At 45.5% G+C, this 24989-nt stretch overlaps 2 protein-coding genes and 2 long non-coding RNA genes across 4 annotated transcripts; 2 read left to right on the top strand and 2 right to left on the bottom strand.

Moving 5' to 3' along the window:
* Positions 1 to 49: 49 nt before the first annotated feature.
* On the bottom strand, positions 50 to 6380 carry LOC118397395 (vitronectin-like). The gene is made up of 8 exons (XM_035792080.2): positions 6226 to 6380; positions 5872 to 5991; positions 5153 to 5668; positions 2541 to 2680; positions 2153 to 2309; positions 1761 to 1913; positions 753 to 1481; positions 50 to 617 (listed from the first exon to the last, which is right to left on the bottom strand). Exons 1-8 carry the CDS (start codon positions 6281 to 6283, stop codon positions 493 to 495), a joined length of 1998 nt encoding a protein of 665 aa, XP_035647973.1. The 5' UTR covers positions 6284 to 6380; the 3' UTR covers positions 50 to 492.
* LOC127908673 (uncharacterized) lies at positions 2964 to 5122 on the bottom strand. Its single transcript, XR_008067939.1, has 4 exons — positions 5036 to 5122; positions 4631 to 4752; positions 3583 to 3655; positions 2964 to 3032 (listed from the first exon to the last, which is right to left on the bottom strand). It is a non-coding gene; the product is annotated as an uncharacterized LOC127908673 (long non-coding RNA).
* LOC127908674 (uncharacterized) lies at positions 4108 to 4765 on the top strand. Its single transcript, XR_008067940.1, has 3 exons — positions 4108 to 4175; positions 4293 to 4331; positions 4722 to 4765. It is a non-coding gene; the product is annotated as an uncharacterized LOC127908674 (long non-coding RNA).
* Positions 6381 to 9346: 2966 nt separating the features above from the next.
* Positions 9347 to 23357, top strand: LOC118396857 (NAD(+) hydrolase SARM1). The gene is made up of 10 exons (XM_052467529.1): positions 9347 to 10670; positions 10846 to 11233; positions 11388 to 11618; positions 16018 to 16230; positions 17083 to 17174; positions 17857 to 18050; positions 18303 to 18435; positions 19357 to 19546; positions 21009 to 21130; positions 21372 to 23357. Exons 1-10 carry the CDS (start codon positions 10192 to 10194, stop codon positions 21502 to 21504), a joined length of 2175 nt encoding a protein of 724 aa, XP_052323489.1. The 5' UTR covers positions 9347 to 10191; the 3' UTR covers positions 21505 to 23357.
* The last annotated feature ends 1632 nt before the right edge of the window (positions 23358 to 24989 follow it).

Here is a 24989-nt window from a genome sequence, read left to right on the forward strand (position 1 = left end):
CAATAAGGGGAGCTACAGCGCAAATACCCCCAATAACACGTGGGTACCCTTTACAGCTAGAAAATGTTTAATTATAAAAGTATTACACACAAGTATTCCAGGTACAAATAGAAATGTCCTGATAAAAGAAACATTTTGTGAAGTGATTCTTCTAATTTAGAGGCGAAAGAAACGCACACCTATTTAGGCGAGGCGCTGGCTAGCGGAGTAGAACACCTGAACAATTAAAGGGTAGTCGCACACTCTAGGAGCTCAGATGCAATACTTTAATAACCTAATATCCAACGTCTAGACAGACGTGTTGTCTTCATCAGGGTATCAGCTTGTCTATTGAAATGTTGGATATGAGGTTATTAAAGTATTGCATCGGAGCTCCTTTCATTTTTCAAGTGATTCTTCTAATTATCCAGCTAAAAAATTACTGTCTATTTGAGTCTTTGATGTAAAACATGTTTTGACATACTGCATATGTTTCTTTATCCAGTTGTGAAACTATTTCTTCTCGGCCTCCAGGTGTTTTTCAGGGCAGCCCAGCCAGTACTTGCCAATGGACCTGGGGTAAGGAGGGCTGGCTGGGTCCACTTTCTTGGTCTTCAGATCCACTCTGTAGTATTTATCTGGAAAACGAATACAGAGAATATGTCTGGTGGATTTCGAGTTGTTCTGTGCCCTTAGGGTGTGTGTTTAGGGTGTGTGTTTAATGGGAGGTTAAAAAGAAAAAAGCAATAGGACAATAAAGTATCCTTCCTTACCTCCCTTGAAGAAGTAGACGCTCTGCACTGGCTGGCCCTTGTTGACAAACTCCCAGTAGGCCCTCCCCTCAGCGTTGTATCTGGAGTCATAGTTGTATCCATCTCTTCTGTCCTGGTCATCCCTCCTCCTGTCCTGGTCATCCCTCCTCCTGTCCTGGTCATCCCTCCTCCTATCCCTGTCTCTGTCTTCATCCCTGGCATCCGTTCGGCGCATGTCCCACCCTCCAAACATCCCCTCCATAGCCATCCTCCTTTCCGCCAGCTTCCGACCGAGATCCATACCCTTCTCAGCGAATCGTTTCCCCATATCCATCCCCTTCTCAGCGAACGCCTGCCCCACAGCCATTCCCGTCCCGGCACCCCAGTAAGACTGGCGCCTACTTCTGCGGTGGTCCCACTGCTGTTCCCACTGCTGTCCATATTGTTGCCCTTGTTGTCCATATTGTTGTCCATATTGTTGTCCATATTGTTGTCCATATTGTTGTCCATATTGTTGTCCATTTTGCTGTCCATTTAACTGATCCTGTTGACCATACTGCCCCCTCCGTTGGTCCCATGGCTGGCGCCTCCCGTCATTGTGGTCCCGTAAAGGGGGTACGGGTGGGAACAGGGGTGGGGCCAGTGGCCTGGGGGTGATGTAGAGTCTCCCTGTCATGACAGCGTCCACTGGGGCCTTGATGCCTATCCAGTCCTTGTTGATGAACCGATGCCCACCATGGTGGTTGGGGACTGGGGGAGAGAGAATGGCAGATGAGATGTAGCATTATAGGGTGGGGGCTAGCTTGAAAACTATTCTTGTTTGTTAAGCAACCATTTTCTTAAAGTCAACATTGTGCCATGAATGATTCCTTCTATCCTCTTTCTTCACCTCCTCAATACGCATTGGATGAGAAGATCCACAGGTAAGAGACTTGGATCTTCTTCTCCAATGCGTTTGGAGAAGGAGGAATGGAAAGAGGAAGTGAGGTCACAAGAAAAGATGATTGAGAAAGCACCACAGCGTCTTACTGCCTCTGAAGAGCATGTTGAAGAGTTCCTCCCAGTTGTTGTGGTAGATGTCAGTATAGGCTGTGAACAGAGCGGAGGGAGACCCAGCTGCCATCTTGATACACTCCTCATGTGGTGGCTGGTGCTTGAACTCATACTGGTAGTACTGGTCACCTGGGAACACAGACAAACAACGGGTCTGTTAACAAAACAGATTATGTGAAAAGAAATACACTGGAAACAGTGAGTTAGTCACTTCATTGTGGCTATATCTTCCATCATTTGAATACGTTCAGGAGGAGGACTATCATTCAGAGGTATTCTCAAGTTTAAACACAAAAATTAATTCAATCACGTATCAGTTAGCAACTGCCTAGTGTATTGTATGTTCTTAATTTAAGATTTGGTGTGACCTTTGAAGAAGTAGACCTTCTCTTTGCTGTGGTGTCCAGGGGCTGCTATGGCGAAGGCTGCGTCCACGTCGTCTGGTATCTTCTCAAAGCCCACGTTGATATCCCTGGGATAGTCCGCCTCCAGCACACCATCATCAAACCGCCAGTACTTGTTACCCTGTTGGAGGATTTGCAATTTGAAAAATCTGTTTGAAATTAATAAATGTAAGTTTGGAATGAATAAATGTAATTTATATCAGTGAAGTTGGCAATTTAACAAACGTATTACATTTACAAAATGTATAATAAATACAGACAGCTAGAGACATAACTTCCATTGCCAACCTTCTACCGTCCTACCAACATTTAATCTTTAATCTACACTCTCTAGCCAGGGTATTCATCCCACCTTGAACATGTAGGTCTTGCCCTGGCAGTTGATACGTGTAAAGGCAGCATCTATAGGCCCTCTGATACCCCAGATGTCCTGGATCTGTTTGGGGTAGCCGGGCTTCACCGACTTCTCATCCAGCTCAAAGAACCACTCCCCTAGGAAAGGACACAAAACAAACACCTACATAGAGATACAGATAAACAAAACCTCTCCTGGTGTTTTTCTCCCACTCACCGACACTCACCACGGAGTAAGACCCATAAAGACCCTTACCTCTGAAGGTGACGGAGTAAGACCCATGAAGACCCTTACCTCTGAAGGTGACGGAGTAAGACCCATGAAGACCCTTACCTCTGAAGGTGACGGAGTAAGACCCATGAAGACCCTTAACTCTGAAGGTGACGGAGTAAGACCCATGAAGACCCTTACCTCTGAAGGTGACGGAGTAAGACCCATGAAGACCCTTACCTCTGAAGGTGACGGAGTAAGACCCATGAAGACCCTTATCTCTGAAGGTGACGGAGTAAGACCCATGAAGACCCTTACCTCTGAAGGTGACGGGGTACGACCCATGAAGACCCTTACCCCTGAAGGTGATCGGGTACGACCCATGAAGACCGTTACCCCTGAAGGTGTCGGCATACGACCCATGAAGACCCTTACCTCTGAAGGTGACGGGGTACGACCCATGAAGACCCTTACCCCTGAAGGTGACGGGGTACGACCCATGAAGACCCTTACCCCTGAAGGTGACGTGGTAAGACCCATGAAGACCCTTACCTCTGAAGGTGACGGGGTACGACCCATGAAGACCCTTACCCCTGAAGGTGACGGGATACGACCCATGAAGACCCTTACCCTTGAAGGTGACGGGGTACGACCCATGAAGACCCTTACCTCTGAAGGTGACGGGGTACGACCCATGAAGAAAGACCCTTACCCCTGAAGGTAACGGGGTACGACCCATGAAGACCCTTACCTCTGAAGGTGACGTGGTAAGACCCATGAAGACCCTTACCCATGAAGGTGACGGGGTACGACCCATGAAGACCCTTACCTCTGAAGGTGACGGAGTAAGACCCATGAAGACCCTTACCTCTGAAGATGACGGGGTACGACCCATGAAGACCCTTACCCCTGAAGGTGACCGGGTACGACCCATGAATACCGTTACCCCTGAAGGTGTCGGAGTACGACCCATGAAGACCCTTACCCCTGAAGGTGACGGGGTACGACCCATGAAGACCCTTACCCCTGAAGGTGACGGGGTACGACCCATGAAGACCCTTACCTCTGAAGGTGACGGGGTACGACCCATGAAGACCCTTACCCCTGAAGGTGACGGGGTACGACCCATGAAGACCCTTACCTCTGAAGGTGACGTGGTAAGACCCATGAAGACCCTTACCTCTGAAGGTGACGGGGTACGACCCATGAAGACCCTTACCCCTGAAGGTGACGGGATACGACCCATGAAGACCCTCACCCTTGAAGGTGATGGGGTACGACCCATGAAGACCCTTACCTCTGAAGGTGACGTGGTAAGACCCATGAAGACCCTTACCCCTGAAGGTGACAGGGTACGACCCATGAAGACCCTTACCCTTGAAGGTGACGGGGTACGACCCATGAAGACCCTTACCTCTGAAGGTGATGGGGTACAACCCATGAAGACCCTTACCCCTGAAGGTGACGGGGTACAACCCATGAAGACCCTTACCCCTGAAGGTGACAGGGTACGACCCATGAAGACCCTTATCCCTGAAGGTGACGGGGTACGACCCATGAAGACCCTTACCCCTGAAGGTGACAGGGTACGACCCATGAAGACCCTTACCCTTGAAGGTGACAGGGTACGACCCATGAAGACCCTTACCTCTGAAGGTGACGGGGTACGACCCATGAAGACCCATACCCCTGAAGGTGACGGGGTACGACCCATGAAGACCCTTACCTCTGAAGGTGACGTGGTAAGACCCATGAAGACCCTTACCTCTGAAGGTGACGGGGTACGACCCATGAAGACCCTTACCCCTGAATGTGACGGGGTACGACCCATGAAGACCCTTACCTCTGAAGGTGACGGGGTACGACCCATTAAGAACCTTACCCCTGAAGGTGACGGGGTACGACCCATGAAGACCCTTACCCCTGAAGGTGACGGGGTACGACCCATGAAGACCCTTACCCTTGAAGGTGACAGGGTACGACCCATGAAGACCCTTACCTCTGAAGGTGACGGACCCATGACCCATTAAGAACCATACCCCTGAAGGTGACGGGTACGACCCATGAAGACCCTTACCTCTGAAGGTGACGGGGTACGACCCATGAAGACCCATACCCCTGAAGGTGACGGGTACGACCCATGAAGACCCTTACCTCTGAAGGTGACGTGGTAAGACCCATGAAGACCCTTACCCTCTGAAGGTGACGGGGACCCATGAAGACCGACCCATGAAGACCCTTACCCCTGAATGTGACAGGGTACGACCCATGAAGACCCTTACCTCTGAAGGTGACGGGGTACGACCCATTAAGAACCTTACCCCTGAAGGTGACGGGGTACGACCCATGAAGACCCTTACCCCTGAAGGTGATGGGGTAAGACCCATGAAGACCATTACCTCTGAAGGCGTAGACAGAGCCGTTCTTGAGCTGCATTAGGGAGTCCCAGGGCCTGCTGCTGCATGGCTCAGCATCTGGGTCTACTACCGGAGCCTTGGTGGTCGTCACCACTTCCTCTGTGGTTGTCTGTGGGACTAATGTTGCCTCGGTGGCTATAGCTGTCTCTGGCAGTGGGACTACCGCTGTGAACTGGCCTCTATCTGAGCCTCTACCTGCCTGTGTTGCTGACGGTGCCTTGGTGGCTTTAGTTGCCTCCGGGAGTGGGACTACCCCTGGGACCTGGCCTCTCTGTGGGCCTCGAGCTGCGCCTCTAGCTGGCTCTGTGACTGGGGTTATCTTTGTGGCAATTTTGGCAGGGGTAGGGGTGGTGTTGGGGGTTCTGATGCGTGTGGGTTGCCTATGTTGGTCCCCTGAGGTTCTGTTTTCCCTGTCTTCAGGTTGGGTCAGGAAGGTGGGCGTTGTAGGGGTAAATGGACCATCATCATCCTCTGCAAATTCAAAGGTGTCCCCACGTGCTGAAGGAAACAGAGGTCACATTAAATTAATAACGCAATGAATTAATAGCAAAATATTATATGAATGTTGAACATATGCAACTCATTACCATGTTAATCAGTGGTGCATTATTCAATATTACCTTCAAAGGTTGTTAAAAGGGACATCTGGGACTCTTCTAACAATCAATATACAAACACACACACATATACACTCTTTTTACTTTTCATATGACAGGTGGTCTCGTAGTCTGAGCAGCAGCTCTTGTAGTACCGACACATGGTGTCACACTGGCAATCCTTCTTGGAGTCGAAGCCATTCTCACAGCGGTCCATGCATGACTCTGACACACAAGGACAGCACAGAGAGGAAACTTATACATTACTTATAGAACAGCAAAAATGTTTGGGAATACCTCCACCAACTCCAATATACAGTCCCTATCTGAGTTTCCAAATACTATCTTGAAATTCATGAGTTCTCCTTCACCAGTAACAACTCAGTTTAATTTCAACCAAAACGTCACCACTACATTTTCAAGTCAATTTAGACTATATCTTTTTAATGGTATACTTACCCTCTGCAGCAAACACAGTAGCTAGCCCGGCTAGCAGGAGTATCAGCCCAAGCCTCATGCTGTCTGTCTCTCTGGGTCTCTCTGGGTGTGTGACGGAGAGGACCCAGGGGATAGAGAACAGTGTGCTACTAATCCATTACAAATGCAATGCAATGGCTACCAGTGTCATTCACCTCTACAGAATGTTTACTTAGACCTTGTTTCAACCTTGTTATCAACCTTGTTTTTGCTGAAGCAATCAGTAAATAAAGAGTTTCACTCAAAAATGCTTTATATCAAATGCTGGTAGTTAGCTTTCATCGTTTAAAGATCTTGTGAAAGAGATTGGTGTTTTTTATCACTATCTAATCATGGCATGGGGTTGTTCAATGACATTTATCCCTTGATGATTTCATTTCAGAGTGACAAATAAGCATTTTTTTTGTTGCCTCACTCTCAGAGAAATAAGTAGTACTGCTGGTTTTACATAGTCAAAGTAACAAATAATGACATTTGTAATAAAGAACTGTACAAATGATACATTTATGACATCAATAATTACAAAATGTTTTTACAAAATGAATCAATACAGTAATATGAGATCTGTAACATTTGCATTTGACACTTTAGTCATTCAGCAGATGCTCTTATCAAGAGCTGTCACAACGCCTGGAGTGGTGGGTGCAGAGTCAAGCGCAGAGAGCAGAGGATAATGAGGAAACCGGACTTTATTTCGGTCTCCAATATAACGCCCAAAACAACAGGCGAATAATCAAAAATGGTCCAACCCAACACAGGGTACAAACAGACTGGACCACTACACACAGCAACCTCGACTGACAGAAAACAAGCCCGCACAAAAACAGGCGGGTCTAACAGGTTAAATAGTCCTGAATCAAAACAAAATAAGAGACAGGTGTAACCAATAAGACAAAACAAACAGAAAAGGAAAAGGGGATCGGTGGCAGCTAGTAGACCGGCGACGACGACCGCCGAGCGCCACCCGAACAGACAGGGGAGCCACCTTCGGTGGGAGTCGTGACAAGAGCGACTTACACTATTAAGATAGCTAGCTGAGACAATCACATATCATAGTCAAATATACAATATATACGAACATTCCATTCCAGCTAAACAATGAATAATTAGAGTTGAGCAAAAAATAACACAATGTAATACACATCTAAAATCTATGAAACTGAGAACAGTAATATTTTAAACACAAATGAAGGTACCCATAACCAATCATTTCTAATGAAAAAACACAAACGTGAAAAATTGGTGGATATAGCTCTTTGGGAATAAACTTTTCAAAATGAGCGAGAGAGTTTGAGTTCCAATTGGGGCGGCAGGGTAGCCTAGTGGTTAGAGCGTTGGACTAGTAACCTGAAGGTTGCAAGTTCAACCCCCCTGTCGTTCTGCCCCTGAACAGGCAGTTAACCCACTAGGCCGTCATTGAAAATAAGAATTTGTTTTTAACTGACTTGCCTGGTTAAATAAAGGTAAAATAAAAAATAAATAAAAAATTGTCTAGTTAGGTAGGTTGCACAAAATCCAAAATCTCACAGTATAGATGTCCGAGTGATCAGAAGTGTAGACCTAACACAGTTTCTGTTAGTGGCCTTGTTGGTCTGGTTGATAAGAGAATCACTGACACTATTTGTAAATGTTGTAAATTATGTATAATATAATCATTAATCAACAATAAAAAAGCGACTACCCTACCCCGCCAATGTTTCGGTAAACAGCTGAGGGATGGGGCTGGAGAAATGTAACCAATCTAAAATGTATAGTTATCCGAGCTATGAATGCAAGGACAGACCAACCATGCTATAAAAAGTATAGTTTAAACCATGTTTTGAGGCTAAACAGTGTTTGTTTAAAATGACAGTTTTTCAAACAAAAGAGTCAAACAAGCTGATATTTTGGGTTGTGATGGGGTCACTCAGTTGAACTAAAACCAAGCTCATGAAGTATTTATGAATGATATTATTCAACATTAAATGGCTATTACAGTGCCTTCAGAAAGTATTCACACCCCTTGATTTCTTCAAAATGTTGTTGTTACAGCCTGAATTGTTTATCACTGACCAACACACAATGTCCCATAATGTCAACGTCAAATAATGTTTTTCAACATTTTTACAAATTCATTAAAAATGAAAAGCTGAAATGTCTTGAGTAAACTATTATTCAACCCCTTTGTTATGGCAAACCTTAATACGTTCATGAGTAAAAATGTGCTTAACAAGTTGCATGAACTCATTCTGTGTTCAATAATAGTGTTTAACATGACTTTTGAATGACTACCCCATCTCTGCACCCCACACATACAATTATCTGTAAGGTCCCTCAGTCGAGCAGTGAATTTCAAACATAGATTCAACCACAAAGACCAGGGAGGTTTTCCAATGCCTGACAAAGAAGGAGACTTATTGGTAGATGGGCACAAATAAATCAGACATTGTATATCTCTTTGAGCATGGTGAAGTTATTAATTACACTTTGGATGGTGTATCGATACATCCAGTCACTACAAATAGTTGCTTACCAAGAAGACAGTGAATGTTCCTGGGTGGCCGAGTTATAATTTTGACTTAAATCTGATTGGAAAATGTGAATAATGGCAAATGTCTCACAATCCAGGTGTGGAAAGCTCTTAGAGACTTACCCAGAAAGACTCACAGCTGTAAACGCTGCCAAAGGTGCTTCTACAAAGTAATGACTCAGAGGGCTGAATACTTATGGTGTGGAGATGGGTGAGAAAATGTTTTATTTAATCAATTTAAATTCAGGCTGTAATACAACTAAATGTGCAATAAATCAAGGGGTAAGATTACTTTCTGAAGGCACTGTGGCCTATATCATGAATTAAAAAGTCCAAAGATTAATGTAGAAATCACAGATTGACCCTTTAAGCAACAGTAAAAGGCCTAATGACTACAATGGACAACATATTGTTATTTGTTTCTGCTGTAGTAACTGATGTGCACTGTTTTATCTTATTGTAGCTCCATAACAACATATTTAGCACAGTTTATGTGTGTAACACCTTGTGGATGCTTCTACCTTGATCCACAAGGGGGCATAGTGGAGACGAGCAACATACTGGCGCTTTGTTGCTGAGCAGACCTCGGCAAGACAGTTGGTCTGTAAATATATCCCGAAGGTAATGGGCGGTCCTAGTTTCAGGATGCTCGAAGATGCTGAGGAAAGGATGTCAAAGAGAGGGCTATTTTATACGTAAATAAGGTATATATTTTGTGTGGTTTAAAGCATAGCAATAGAGAGTCATGTGAATAGAGATGAAAAAGGAAAACCGTGAGAGGCATTTTGATGAACAGTGCGTCTTTGTCTGGATTAAATCTCAGTAATGCAAGCGAGAGACAGAAGACAACAGAGCTGTTTATATTTCTCCATCCAGCTGGTAAACGTCATTTGTGTAATGGGCTTTTAGAGAAAAGAAAATCCCGTCTAGCAGCTTTGTGAACGAACGTCCGCAGTGGTGATACATTATTTCATAGTGGATACAGTGGAGGCTTGATCATTTATTTGGAGTCGGGTTATTCTGAGTAGACATAATTTGATCCAAGAAGGCCTCGTGTAAATGATAGGAGAAAACGGAGGACATCCGTGTTTAAATGCAAGCATAGTGTGACTGCTTGGTCATGATGATGCGAGATGAGTATGTCTTTATCCACTTATTTTCAAAGATGACATCAGTGTGATGATGATGCAATTTACTAAAAGCTGTCACTTTTCATTTAAAGTTTAGCATCCAGTCCAGATGATGGGATTGTAATTTCACCTATTGTGGTTTGTTTATGTGTCTAAACAACTCGAATGCAAAAGACAAACATAGTTTCCCATTCAGTTCTAACCAGGTTAATATGCACCAGTTTATTTCTCCTGAGAAATAGACAATTGATCTGTTATTGATCAGGGCCTGCCACAAGCCCTCTGGGCCCTGTCAGAGCTAGTTGGTGGATGCTCTTATCTCTAACCGTTTCCCTCTGGAGACTCTATCGATACCTCTCCATGTTCAGCTCTGAAAGACTCACAGTACCGGAATATGTCAGCCGGATGGGGAACCGGAGGTCGGGCAGCTCTAGCTCATCCTCGGAACCAAAAGCCCCACCGGTCTCGCCAGGTGTCTACGGTGCCGACGTTCAGGATGTTTTGGACACCTCGCTCCCAGCCCTGCGCTCCGCTATCAAGACACTGAAATCAGCTAAAGATACCTTGGATCTAGATGAGACCCGCAGAGCCATAGCAGAGACGTTCCAGTTAGTAGAGGAGGCCTGGGTTCTACCCACTGTGGGAAGGCAGGTTGCAGAGGAGATATGCAACAGGATACGACTGGATGGAGGACTGGAGCTGCTCCTGCAACTCCTCATGACACCTGCTGTGGAGATCACCTATGAGTCTGCCAAACTACTGGAGCAGATACTGGTCTCTGAGAACAGGTGTGTATTCACTACATGCCTACATGTACTTTTTCGGTTATACAAAATATTGTCTTGGTCCTAACCGTTAGGGCCAGTTTCCAGGACCCACATACAGTAAGTCTTAATCTTTATAAACCTAGTTGTATACTCATCTTCTTGTTTACCCCTTTCACGTCTCTCTCTTCCTATCCAGAGATTACGTGGCTCGCATGGGTCTGGGGGTGATCCTGAACCTGACGAGGGAGACAGAGGATGCCCAGCTGGCCCGCAGTGTCTCAGGCATCCTGGAGCACATGTTCAAACACACCGAGGAGACGTCCGCCCAGCTCATCGCCAACGGCGCCCTGGATGCCCTGCTCTTCTGGTGCCGCGGTACCGACCCCACCGTCCTTCGCCACTGTGCCGTTGCGCTCGCCAACTGCGCCATGTATGGCGGCCATCGCTGCCAGCGGTTGATGATTGAGAAGCAGGCAGCTGAGTGGTTGTTTCCATTGGCGTTCTCCAAAGAGGACGAGCTCATCCGCTTCCATGCGTGTTTAGCGGTGGCCGTGCTCGCCAATAACCGGGAGATTGAGAAGGAGGTGGGTCCTGTGTGGCTCAGTTAGTAGAGCACGGAGCTTGTAACGCTAGGGTGGTCGGTTCGATTCCTGCTCGGGCCACCCATATGGAAATATAGATGTGCATAACACTGTAAATCACTTTGGATTAAAGTGTCTGTTAAATGTATTATTATAGGTGGTGAAGTCAGGGACGTTGGAGCTGGTGGAGCCCTTTATTGCATCTCTGGACCCTGATGAGTTTGCCCGGAGCCTGCTGGACAGTGCAGACAGCATGCAGGGGAGGACGGCTGCAGACCTACAGCAGCTCCTGCCACTACTGGATGGGGCCAGACTGGAGGGGAAATGTATCGCTGCCTTCTACCTGTGTGTCGAAACCAGCATCAAGTCACGCCAGCGCAACACCAAGGTCAGTATCAGGGAACAAAAGCACAACTGGTTCATCCTTGATGAGCAGTTGATTTACTCAATTCAGATGTGAGTGCTGGGCTGGAACAAACGCCTGCACGCCCTCCCTGTGGCTCTCCAAGTTACGACATGGTTGGTAAGCACTATAGTTCAGCGTTTCCCAAACTCTTTCCTCAGGACCCGAAGGGGAGCACGTTTTAGTTTTGGCCCTAACACTACACAGCTGATTCATATTATCAAAGCTTGATGATTAGTTGATTCATTAATCAGCTGTGTAGTGCTAGGCTAAAAACCAAAATGTGCACCCCTTGGGGTCCCGAGGACTGAGCTTGGGAAAACCTGCTTTAGTGGGTAGTGGATACAGGGATTTCATCCAACAACCTTATGGGGCCCAAAACTATTTCTGGTGCCCACATCCTAACTATATATCAAATCAAATCAGATTGTATTTTTCACATGCTTCATTAACAACAGGGTCTAACAGTGAAATGTTTACTTATGGGCCCTTCCCTACAATGTAGAGAGAAATATAGAAATATAATAACACAAGGAATAAATACACAACGAGTAACGATAACTTGGCTATATACACAGGGTACCAGTACAGAGTCCTTGTGCAGGTGTACGAGGTAATTGAGTTAGATATGTACATATAGGTAGGGGTAAAGTGACTGGGTAACAGGATAGATAATAAACAGTAGCAGCAGCATATGTAATCAGTCAAAAGAACAAAAAGGTTCAATGCAGATCGTCCAGGTAGCTATTTGGTTAACTATTTAATAGTCTTGTGCGTTGGGGGTAGAAGCTGTTCAGAGTCCTGTTGGTTCCAGACTTGCAGTGCATCGGTACCACTTGCAATGCGGTAGCAGAGAGAACAGTCTATAACTTGGGTGGACATTTTTAGGGCCTTCGTCTGACCCAAGTCAGTCCCAGGGTCCTGAGCTTAGTGATAAGCTTGGAGGGCTCTATGATATTGAATGCTGAGCTGTAAGTCAATGAATAGCATTCTCACATAGGTGTTCCTCTTGTCCAGGTGGGAAAGGGCAGTGTGGAGTGCAATAGAGATACTGTCGTCTGTGGATCTGTTGGGGCGATATGCGAATTGGAGTGGGTCCAGCGTGTCTAGGATGATGGTGTTGATGTGAGCCATGACCAGCCTTTCAAAGCATTTCATGGCTACAGATGTGAGTGCTTTGTGCAATAGACATTTAGACAGGTTACCTTGGCGTTCTTGGGTGAAGGTACTACGGTGGTCTGCTTGAAACATGTAGGTATTACAGACTCAGTCAGGGAGAGGTTGAAAATCTCAGTGAAGCATATGCTCCGAGTACGCGTTCTGGTATCCGTCTAGTCCCACGGGCTTGTGATTGTTAACATGTTTCAAGGTCTTACATCGGCTACTGACAGCGAGATCACACAGTCGTCCAGAACTGCTGGTGCTCTCATGCATGGTTCAGTGTTAGAAGGCATTTAGCTCGTCTGGTAGGCTTGCGTCACTGGGCAGCTCGCTGCTGCATTTTACTTTGTAATCCGTGATAGTTTGCAAGCCCTAACACATCTGACAAACTTTAGAGCCGGTGTAGTAGGATTTGGTCTTAGTCCTGTATTGATCCTTTGCCTGTTTGATGGCTCGCCGGAGGTTGTAGCAGGATTTCTTATAAGCGTCTGGATTATTGTCCCACTCCTTGAAAGCAGTAGCTCTAGCCCGCAGCTCAGTTCAGATGTTGCCTGTAATTCTTGTTATTTGATTGGGGTCACTGTAGGGAAGACGTCGTCGATGCACTTACTAATGAAGCCGGTGACTGATGTGGTAAACTCCTCAATGTTGTCGGATGAATTCCGGAGCTTTTCCAGTCTGTGCTAATGAAATAGCCCCTTAGCTTAGCATCCGCTTCATCGGACCACTTCCGTATTGAGCGCTTTACTGGTACTTCCTGTTTTACTTGTAAGCAGGAATCAGGAGAATATAGTTATGGTCAGATTTGCTAAAGGGAGGGTGGGGTAGAGCCTTGTATGTCAAATCAAATCCAATTTTATTTGTCACATACACATGGTTAGCAGATGTTAATGCGAGTGTAGCGAAATGCTTGTGCTTCTAGTTCCGACAATGCAGTAATAACCAACAAATAATCTAACCTAACAATTTCACAACAACTACCTTATACACACAAGTGTAAAGGAATGAAAAATATGTAAATGAAAATATATGAATGAGTGATGGTACAGAACGGCATAGGCAAGATGCAGTAGATGGTATCGAGTACAGTATATACATATGAGATGAGTAATGTAGGGTATGAAAACATTGTATAAAGTTGCATAGTTTAAAGTGGCTAGTGATACATTTGGAGTTGAAGTTGAGTGTTGTTAGTAGCAGCCACTCAATGTTAGTGATGGCTGTTTAACAGTCCGATGGCCTTGAGATAGAAGCTGTTTTTCAGTCTCTCGGTCCCTGCTTTGATGCACCTGTACTGACTTCGCCTTCTGGATGATAGCGGGGTGAACAGGCAGTGACTCGGGTGGTTGTTGTCCTTGATGATCTTTATGGCCTTCCTGTAACATCGGGTGGTGTAGGTGTCCTGGAGGGCAGGTAGTTTGCCCCTGGTGATGTGTTGTGCAGACCTCACTACCCTCTGGAGACCCTTACGGTTGTAGGCGGAGCAGTTGCCGTACCAGGCGGTGATACAGCCCGACAGGATGCTCTCGATTGTGCATCTGTAGAAGTTTGTGAGTGTTTTAGGTGACAAGCCGAATTTCTTCTTCTTCTGCCACCAATCCACGGTTTCTGGTTTAATAGTTGCTGTGGGTACGACTTCGCCAATGCACTTGCTAATAAACTCGCTCACCGAATCAGCGTATTTGTCAATGTTGTTGATTGACGCAATGCGGAACATATCCCAGTCCACGTGATCGAAGCAATCTTGAAGCGTGGAATCAGATTGGTCGGACGAGCGTTGAACAGACCTGAGCGCGGGAGCTTCCTGTTTTAGTTTCTGTCTGTAGGCTGGAAGCAACAAAATGGAGTCGTGGTCAGCTTTTCCGAAAGGAGGGCGGGGGAGGGCCTTATATGCGTCGCAGAACTTAGAATAACAATTATCCAGGGTTTTACCAGCCCTGGTAGCACAATCGATATGCTGATAGAATTTAGGGAGTCTTGTTTTCAGATTAGCCTTGTTAAAATCCCCAGCTACAATGAATGTAGCCTCAGGATTTGTGGTTTCCAGTTTAGATGGAGTCAAATGAAGTTCTTTCAGGGCCATCGATGTGTCTGCTTGGGGGGAATATATGCGGCTGTGATTATAATCTAAGAGAATTCTCTTGGTAGATAATGCGGTCGACATTTGATTGTGAGGAATTCAGGAAGTCAGGTGAACAGAAGGACTTGAGTTCCTGTATGTTGTTATGATCACACCACGTCTCTTTAATCATAAGGCATACCCCCCTGCCCCTCTTCTTACCAGAAAGATGCTTGTTTCTGTCGGTGCGATGCGTGAAGAAACCAGCTGGCTGTACCGACTCCGATAGCGTGTCTCGAGTGAGCCATGTTTCCGTTAAGCAAAGAACGTTACAGTCTCTTATGTCTCTCTGGAATGCTACCCTTGCTTGGATTTCGTCTACCTTGTTGTCAAGAGACAGGACATTGGCGAGTAGTATGCTCGGGAGCGGTGCGCCATGTGTTTACGGCGTCGTTGTTTTGGTTCCCCGGCTGGGATCCGATCCATTGTCCTGGGTGGTGGGAAAAACAGAAGATCCGCTTTGGGAAAGTCATATTCCTGGTCGTAATGATGGTGAGTTGTCGTTGTTCTTATATCCAATAGTTCCTCCCAACTGTATGTAATAAAACCTAAGATTACCTGGGGTACCAATGTAAAAAACAAAATACTGCATAGTTTCCTAGGAACGCGAAGCGTGGCGGCCATCTCTGTCGGCGCCGGAAATGAGATATGTTTCTGTGTATGGTGTTTCTGTGTATGGTGTTTCTGTGTATGGTATTTCTGTGTATGGTGTAAATGTGTATGGTGTTTCTGTGTATGGTGTTTCTGTGTATGGTGTTTCTGTGTAGGTGTAAATGTGTATGGTGTTTCTGTGTATGGTGTTTCTGTGTATGGTGTAAATGTGTATGGAGTAAATGTGTATGGTGTAAATGTGTATGGTGTAAATGTGTATGGTGTTTCTGTGTATGGTGTAAATGTGTATGGTGTAAATGTGTATGGTGTAAATGTGTATGGTGTAAATGTGTATGGAGTAAATGTGATAAAGAGTTTTGTTGCCTGTAGTTGCACATGTGACATGGTGGTAAAACATTTGGTAAAAAATAGTTACGTTTCCCTGCATTAAAATCACCTGTCCTACAATATCAATAGACATACAATTGAATGTGTGAGCGTTCTTCCTCCCAGATCTTCCAGGAGATAGGTGCGGTGCAGAGCCTGAAAAGGATCGTCATGTACTCCAGCAACGGAACGGCCTGTGCCCTGGCCAAGCGTGCACTAAGGATGATGGGGGAGGAGGTGCCACGACGTATCCTGTCCTCTGTGCCCAACTGGAAGGGCGGTGAGGTGCAGAGATGGCTCCAAGTGATTGGATTCAGCGCTTACACTGAGCGCTTCCAGGTGTGTGTTTCTGTGTCTCAGTGTGTGTGTATGTGTGTGTGTGTGTGTGTGTGTGTGTGTGTGTGTGTGTGTGTGTGTGTGTGTGTGTGTGTGTGTGTGTGTGTGTGTGTGTGTGTGTGTGTGTGTGTGTGTGTGTGTGTGTGTGTGTGTGTGTGAGAGTAAGAGAGATAGCGATAGCAAAAGAGGTTTGAACAATAACGAATGAGAATGCTCTTCTATAGTCCTTGTAGAGATGTTGAAAAAATAAGGTGAATGTTTGGTTTCATATCAATTAAATATGAATACCTACAAGTTACTGTCAAAATAATGGAAACACTTAAGTAAATTGAGTTAATTAAGCAATTAACATATCATCATGCTTAGGGTCATGTATAAAAATGCTGGGCAGGCCATTATTTTGGCCATTATTTTGTCTACCATGTCTATGCCCCCATAACATGACAATGGCCCCATCTACAGGGCACGAGTGGTCACTGAATGGTTTGATGAGCATGAAAACGATGTAAACCATATGCCATGGCCGTCTCAGTCACCAGATCCCAACCCAATTTAACATTTTTGGGAGATTCTGCTGCAGCGGAGACAGCGTTTTCCACCACCATATACAAAACACCAAATGATGGAATTTCTCATGGAAGAATGCTGTCGCATCCCTCCTATAGATTTCCAGACACTAGTAGAATCTATGCCAAGGCGTATTGAAGCTGTTCTGGTTTGTGGTGACCCAACGCCTTATTAAGACACTTTATGTTGGTGTTCCTTTTATTTAGTCAGTTACCTGTATTTCTCCTTTGCATCTTGCGCACTATATTCACTCAGTCTTTCTCTCTCCTCTCTGTGCCCGTCCTTCAGGAGCTGCAAGTGGATGGCGACCTACTGCTGAACATCACAGACCAGGATCTGAGCACTGACCTGGGTATGACTGCAGGACTCACTCGCAAGAGGTTAGTTCAGTCATCTGTCAGGTTTATGTCAAGAGGTTAGTTCAGTCATCTGTTAGGTTTATGTCAAGAGGTTAGTTCAGTCATCTGTCAGGTTTATGTCAAGAGGTTAGTTCAGTCATCTGTTAGGTTTATGTCAAGAGGTTAGTTCAGTCATCTGTCAGGTTTATGTCAAGAGGTTAGTTCAGTCATCTGTTAGGTTTATGTCAAGAGGTTAGTTCAGTCATCTGTCAGGTTTATGTCAAGAGGTTAGTTCAGTCATCTGTTCAGTCATCTGGTTTTTATGTCAAGAGGTTTATGTCAAGAGGTTAGTTCAGTCATCTGTTAGGTTTATGTCAAGAGGTTAGTTCAGTCATCTGTCAGGTTTATGTCAAGAGGTTAGTTCAGTCATCTGTCAGGTTTATGTCAAGAGGTTAGTTCAGTCATCTGTCAGGTTTATGTCAAGAGGTTAGTTCAGTCATCTGTCAGGTTTATGTCAAGAGGTTAGTTCAGTCATCTGTCAGGTTTATGTCAAGAGGTTAGTTCAGTCATCTGTCAGGTTTATGTCAAGAGGTTAGTTCAGTCATCTGTCAGGTTTATGTCAAGCTTATAAAACATCTGCTACACCAGTCAACTTCAGTTAAATTGAACATTGAAATAAAATCCCTGACTTACCCTGCCCACTCAATTTTGTGTTGTCTTCTAGGTTCCTCCGTGACCTGCGCGTGCTGAAGACCTACGCCAACTACTCGACCTGTGACCCCAACAACATGGCTGACTGGCTGGGTGAGGTGGACCCGCGCTTCCGCCAGTACACCTACGGCCTGGTACAGTCTGGAGTGGACCGCAAGAACGTCCTCCACCTCACCGACCAGCAGCTCCAGTCAGACTGTTACGTAGGTGGGTTGTGAACCAAAAGACACATTTACGTTCCCTGCGAGACAATTAAGCAATCAGGCCTGGGGGGGGGGGTGTGGTATATTGCCTATATACCACAGCTAAGTGCTGTTCTTAGGCACGACGCAAAGCGGATCAGTAAAAATAAATGTTTTGTCATACCCGTAGAATACCACAGCTGTCAGCCAATCAGCATTCAGGGCTCGAACCACCCAGTTTATAATGGAGAATAAAGTATTCATTTTCTCCTTCTAGAGAACGGCATCCACCGCGCCAAGATCCTGGCAGCCACCCGTAGGCCGATAAAGCCGTGTCTGACCGATGCCCAACCCCCTGGACCGGATGTGTTTATTAGCTACCGCAGGACCACTGGTTCCCAGCTCGCCAGGTATGGAGAGAGGGAGATGGAGATGGAGAGGGAGATGGAGAGGGAGATGGAGAGGGAGATGGAGAGGGAGATGGAGAGGGAGAGCGGGAAAGCTAGGGAGAGGGAAAGAGAGGGAAAGCTAGGGAGAGTGAAAGAGAGGGAAAGCTAGGGAGAGGGAAAGAGAGGGAAAGTTAGGGAGAAGGAAAGAGAGAGAAAGCTAGGGAGAGGGAAAGAGAGGGAAAGCTAGGGAGAGGGAAAGCTAGGGAGAGGGAAAGAGAGGGAAAGCTAGGGAGCTTTGGAAGACAAACACCTTAATCAGGTTCGTCAGGATTATCTGGAGTCTAAGATCTGCAGATCATCAATCGTTACTTTCTCCCCACCTTTTTCTCTGTCTCCCTCTCTCCACTCCCTCTCTCCACTCCCTCTTTCTCCCCTCCCTCCCTCTCTCCACTCCCTCTCTCCACTCCCTCTCTCTCCCCTCCCTCTCTCCACTCCCTCTCGCCACTCCCTCTCTCTCCCCTCCTTCTCTCCACTCCCTCTCTCCACTCCCTCTCTCTCTCTCCCCTCCCTCTCTCCACTCCCTCTTTCTCCCCTCCCTCTCTCCACTCCCTCTTTCTCCCCTCCCTCCCTCTCTCCACTCCCTCTCTCTCCCCTCCTTCTCTCCACTCCCTCTCTCTCCCCTCCCTCTCTCCACTCCCTCTCTCCACTCCCTCTCTCTCCCCTCCTTCTCTCCACTCCCTCTCTCCACTCCCTCTCTCTCCCTCTCCCTCCCTCTCCCTCCCCCTCTCCCTCTCTCCACTCCCCTCTCCACTCCCTCTCTCTCCCCTCCCTCTCTCCACTCCCTCTCTCTCCCCTCCTTCTCTCCACTCCCTCTCTCCACTCCCTCTCTCTCCCCTCCCTCTCTCCACTCCCTCTCTCTCCCCTCCCTCTCTCTCCCCCCAGTCTGTTGAAGGTCCACCTGCAGGTCAGAGGTTTCAGTGTGTTCATTGACGTGGAGAAGCTGGAAGCAGGGAAGTTTGCTGACAAGCTGATCCAGAGCGTCCAGCGGGCACGGAACTTCATCCTGGTGCTGTCTGCCAACGCCCTCGACAAGTGCATGGGCGACACTGGCATGAAAGACTGGGTACACAAGGTCAGACATAGACAGATCTATACATAGTGCTGCATACAGAACAATATAGATCCAATAGTATACAGCTGCAGCTACCTGTCTAGTAGTTCAAATCAAATTGTATTTGTCACATACTTCGTAAACAACAGGCAGACAGGGAAATGCTTACTTACGGACCTTTTCCAACAATGCAGAGAATAAAATAGAAGAAGAGAATAACACACAGAATAAATACACAATGAGTAACGATAACTTGGCTATATACACGGGGTACCAGTACCGAGTCCTTGTGCAGGGGTACGAGGTAATTGAGTTAGATATGTACATATAGGTAGGGCTAAAGGGACTAGGCAGCAGGATAGATAATAAACAGTAGCAGCAGTGTATGTGACGAGGGCTCACGTGTTGAGGGTTAGCGTGGTGGATGTGTTGTTGCCTACCCTCACCGCATGGGGGGCGGCCCGTCAGGAAGCCCAGGATTGAGAACAGAGGGAGCAGTTCAGTCCCAGGGAACTTAGTTTAGTGATGAGCTTCGAGGGCCCTATAGTGTTGAGCGCTGAGTTGTAGTCGATGAACAGCATTCTCACATGCAGTTGAAGTCGGAAGTTTACATACTTTTCGGTTGGAGTCATTAAATGTATTTTTAACAAACTATAGTTTTGGCGAGTCGGTTAGGACATCTACTTTGTGCATGACACAATACATTTTTCCAACAATTGTTTACAGACAGATTATTTCACTTAGAATTCTCTGTATCACAATTCCAGTGGGTCAGAAGTTTACATACACAAAGTTGATTGTGCCTTTAAACAGCTTGGAGAATTCCAGAAAATTATGTCATGGCTTTAGAAGCTTCTGATAGGTGAATTGACATAATTTGAGTCAATTGGAGCTGTACCTGTGGATGTACTTCAAGACCTCAGAACAAAATGGTAGACCTCCACAAGACTGGTTCATCCTTGGGAGAAATGTCCAAATGACTGAAGGTATCCGGCTCATCTGTACAAACAATAGTACGTAAATATAAACACCATGGGACCACGCAGCCGTCATACCGCTCAGGAAGGAGACGCGTCTCCTAGAGATGAACGTACTTTGGTGTGAAAAGTGACATTTCTGACATTTCACATTCTTAAAATAAAGTGGTGATCCTAACTGACCTAAAACAGGGAATTGTACTTGGATTACATGTCAGGAATGGTGAAAAACTGGGTTTAAAAGTATTTGGCTAAGGTGTATGTAAACTTCCGACTACAACTGTAGATCCTATAGTATCTAGATGGAATTACAATTATTTTCTATGTGTATAATCCGGTCACCCTGGCCTTTACATGTCTAGATGTTCCATCTCTATGTTGGTGATATACAATATTAGACTTATTTTTCCCATATACCCCTGCCCCTTGCATGTGTAGACATTCCATGTCTGCGAGGGCATTCTGTGTCTGTCCGTGATTTAACGTACCTCTCTTAAATCCTGCAGGAGATTGTCACAGCTCTGGCTGGAAAGAAGAACATTGTCCCTGTAACTGATAACTTCCTGTGGCCTGACCCAAACACTCTTCCCGAGGACATGAAAACTATCCTAAACTTCAATGGCATCAAGTGAGTCACAGAGAGAGATACAATACCGCAGAATCTGTTTGAGAATGATTGGCAGTTTGGACATTTATCTGAAGTGTACTTATTAGGAATCAAATCTCTTTCATTTTCGTTCTCCTTCTTTCTCTATCACTTTCTCTTTCCATCTCTCTTCACCTCTCTTTCTCCTTCTCTTTCTCCTTCCCTCTCTCTTCCTCTGACTCCCTCTTCCTCTCCCTCCCTTCCTCTCTCTCTCTGGATACAGGTGGTCCCATGAGTACCAGGAGGCCACCATTGAGAAGATCCTACGTTTCCTCATGGGCAACCCCAGCCAAGACCTGACCGACAGCCCCAAGACAGACTGCCCCAAGGGGCCTCAGGGACCACAGAAGAAATAGAGGCCTCTGATTGGAGGTCCTCTGGTCTGTGATGATGTAAAACAATAGTGATCAGTAATCAATAATACCAAACAGAGCGTGCTCTGAGCTCTGGTTGGTCAGCTCTAACCCTGTGCATGTGAAGACATGTTTAATAGGCTGTATTTAGATCATATGCTAATGAGATGGCTTTGCTACTAGCCGTTGATCCAGATGTAAAGTTATTATAGTCCATAGCGTTATTATAGTCCATAGCGTAAATACTACATGTCATTTGGGGATTCAGCACTTCTAAATACCATGTACTACTCCCTTAAACTGCAGGGCCACAGTCATAAGCTGTTATTGGCGTGGTCAGGGATATTTTGTGTCTCTCAGGAAATAACCAGTGTGATATATCAGCTATCGCTGGCACCGAGCATAACACATAATAACAATCTGGAGTATCTCTGTTGCCTCTAAATAACACTACACTCTCATTGTTTTAAATAGGCCCATACTTTCTAAGACAAAACAATATCCTGGTTTTTAATAATGATCCAGTGTAAACTATATAGCGTATGGGAAATACTATATCTCTTTTTTTCTCATGGTGCTTATAAATGAAACCCTTTATGCTCATTGGTGGTCAACTGCAGCACGTATTTGATATGTCTCTTTATGATAGTGTAACCTAGGTGATGGCAAACAGCCTAATCCAACAGAGATGATATACGATCTCTATATATAACGGTGATTTGGAATCCTGCTCTCGTGATGAGGTAGCCCTGCCTGTGACTTAAAGCCAGTGTCACCCTCTGCCCAAGGGGGAATTAGTCTAATGGTTAAGTTGTTAGTTTCCGGACCAGGAGAGAGGGGTTCAGATCCCACCAGCTACATATACTCATTACAAACTTGTGCTCATGTGCTTAGCAACAACCAGAGGTTCACAAAGAACTATCTCTCGCAACCAAGCTTAAGGCAATGAAAAGTACCATTATCAATGCATCTTGCTTATGTGAAAAAGGATAGACGCTCTCACTCTCTGTTCACAGAGATACAATTAGTTTACAAAACCAGTATCTACACTACCCCTTAAGGCTGAAGCTACTCCATGAAAACAGTTACATCATCTTCCTGTCAGAAAGTCTTGTAGTATACAGTCACAACATGCTGTTACTTTGTTCAGCTAAACCGCTGTATCTACAATACTGATTTGTGGTTTGGTTCCTTCATAACGCTAAGAGATTATTTCATTGATTTGGCTGCCTGACAGTTAGCCTTAGTTCACTTGCTTGTATCTATTGGATAAAAGCAGTTCAGTAGATAAATGTTACCACATTCTTAGACATGTACCAGCATGCACCTACAGTCTTACAATACTATTTATTATCTGTGACAAGATAAAGATTCTAGAAACATCCAACCAAAACAATCATGCAGCATCTGATTATCAGTTTAAATATTACGTAAGTGTTGCAAAATGACAGCAGAAGTCATAAAATCACCAGGTTATCGTATCTCTTATTAACTGAAGTGGAATGGTTAAACATTATTTTAAACATGGAATTCTTAGGTTCAGTGACATGTTTGTTTTGTAGATTCATATCTGTTAATGATGTAGATACTGTATGTGCCCACACCTTCTGCTAAATGGTGTGTAGGAAGGCAAACACAAAATGTCACCTCAGTCTAAAGCTCCAGTATTTGCTCTCAGCACTACTAGCTATATCTTGTCACTGTTTTGATGGCTCTTCTGGGCTTTTTCCCCTGTTGCCTTAATATATGTGTTGCTCTCAATACAGGTATGTTGATTAAATACTGTATACATGGACAGGACTTAGGCAGTGTTGTCATTTAACAATACAGTGGCGCAATAAAACCTACTAACCTGAGGATACGGTGCGTCTGTGATTCTTTTCACTGTACTTGAAATAGATTTTTATGAAGCGTTGTCATGCCTTATCATAATTAACATATTCTTAGCAGCTAATAGATGCAATCGTTTTATGAAAGTGCAGACTAAATCAGTAAGGCATGAGGCAGAAGGCCCATAGTTGTGAAACGCTCATGATAAAACACAAACTTTTGCATCTTGCTTTATTGTAGAGTTTCATATGTTCCGTGTCTGAATCTACAAGGTGTTATGAATGTTTTATAATGCAATAACATTTCATAAGTAGCCACTTAAATTTAAGTGTTACCAAGTATATCATCTGCATGATTTAATCATCCATTCGTTCCCTTTTTAAAGATGATAAGTATCATTCACTGTATCTAAAAAGCAGTTATACTGTACGGTGCAGACAAAATCAATTCACAATATCTTCTCACATAAACTCAGAGAAAAAAGAAACATCCTCTCACTGTCAACTGCGTTTATTTTCAGCAAACTTAACATGTGTAAATATTTGTATGAACATAACAAGATTCAACAACTGAGGCATAAACTGAACAAGACATGTGACTAACAGAAATTGAATAATGTGTCCCTGAACAAATGGGGGCGGGGGTCAAAATCACAAGTAACAGTCAGTATCTGGTGTGGCCACCAGCTGCATTAAGTACTGCAGTGCATCTCCTCCTCATGTACTGCACCAGATTTGCCAGTTCTTGCTGTGAGATGTTACCCCACTCTTCCACCAAGACACCTGCAAGTTCCCAGACATTTCTGGGGGGAATGGCCCTAGCCCTCACCCTCTGATCCAAGACGTGCTCAGTGGGATTGAAATCTGGGCTCTTCGCTGGCCATGGCAGAACACTGACATTCCTGTCTTGCAGGAAATCATGAAAAAACAAGCAGTATGGCTGAGCCTGCAGGAAGGGGAGGAGGATGTCTTCCCTGTAACGCACAGCGTTGAGATTGCCTGCAATGACAACAAGCTCAGTCCGATGATGCTGTGACACACCGCCCCAGACCATGACGGACCCTCCACCTCCAAATCGATCCTGCTCCAGAGTACAGGCCTCGGTGTAACGCTCATTCCTTCGACGATAAACGTGAATCCGACCATCACCCCTGGTGAGACAAAACCGCGACTCGTCAGTGAAGAGCACTTTTTGCCAGTCCTGTTTGGTCCAGCGATGGTGGGTTTGTGCCCATAGGCAACGTTGTTGCAGGGGATGTCTGGTGAGGACGTGCTATACAACAGGCCTACAAGCCCTCAGTCCAGCCTCTCTCAGCCTATTGCGGACAGTCTGAGCACTGATGGAGGGATTGTGCGTTCCTGGTGTAACTCGGGCAGTTGTTGTTGCCTTCCTGTACCTGTCCCGCAGGTGTGATGTTCGGATGTACCGATCCTGTGCAGGTGTTGTTACACGTGGTCTGCCACTGTGAGGACGATCAGCTGTCCGTCCTGTCTCCCTGTAGCGCTGTCTTGGGCGTCACACAGTACGGATATTGCAATTTATTGCCCTGGCCACATCTGCAGTCCTCATGCCTCCTTGCAGCATGCTTAAGGCACGTTCACGCAGATGAGCAGGGTACCTGGGCATATTTCTTTTGGTGTTTTTCAGAGTCAGTAGAA

This window comes from Oncorhynchus keta, chromosome 18 (genome assembly GCF_023373465.1).
Source record: "Oncorhynchus keta strain PuntledgeMale-10-30-2019 chromosome 18, Oket_V2, whole genome shotgun sequence".
In the NCBI taxonomy this organism is placed as follows: Eukaryota; Metazoa; Chordata; class Actinopteri; order Salmoniformes; family Salmonidae; genus Oncorhynchus; species Oncorhynchus keta.

Bases quoted from the DNA above. Each gene is read 5' to 3' on its own strand.
- LOC118397395 (XM_035792080.2), bottom strand. From the start codon at position 6,283: ATGAGGCTTGGGCTGATACTCCTGCTAGCCGGGCTAGCTACTGTGTTT. The intron at 5,669-5,871 runs GTAAAAAGAGTG...TGTTTCCTTCAG, and splicing joins GACCACCTGTCATATGAAAA to CACGTGGGGACACCTTTGAA. The intron at 2,681-5,152 runs GTAATGGTCTTC...GTCCTTTCCTAG, and splicing joins CTCTGTCTACGCCTTCAGAG to GGGAGTGGTTCTTTGAGCTG.
- LOC118396857 (XM_052467529.1), top strand. From the start codon at position 10,192: ATGCTCTTATCTCTAACCGTTTCCCTCTGGAGACTCTATCGATACCTC. The intron at 16,231-17,082 runs GTGTGTGTTTCT...CCCGTCCTTCAG, and splicing joins CTTACACTGAGCGCTTCCAG to GAGCTGCAAGTGGATGGCGA. The intron at 19,547-21,008 runs GTCAGACATAGA...TAAATCCTGCAG, and splicing joins TGAAAGACTGGGTACACAAG to GAGATTGTCACAGCTCTGGC.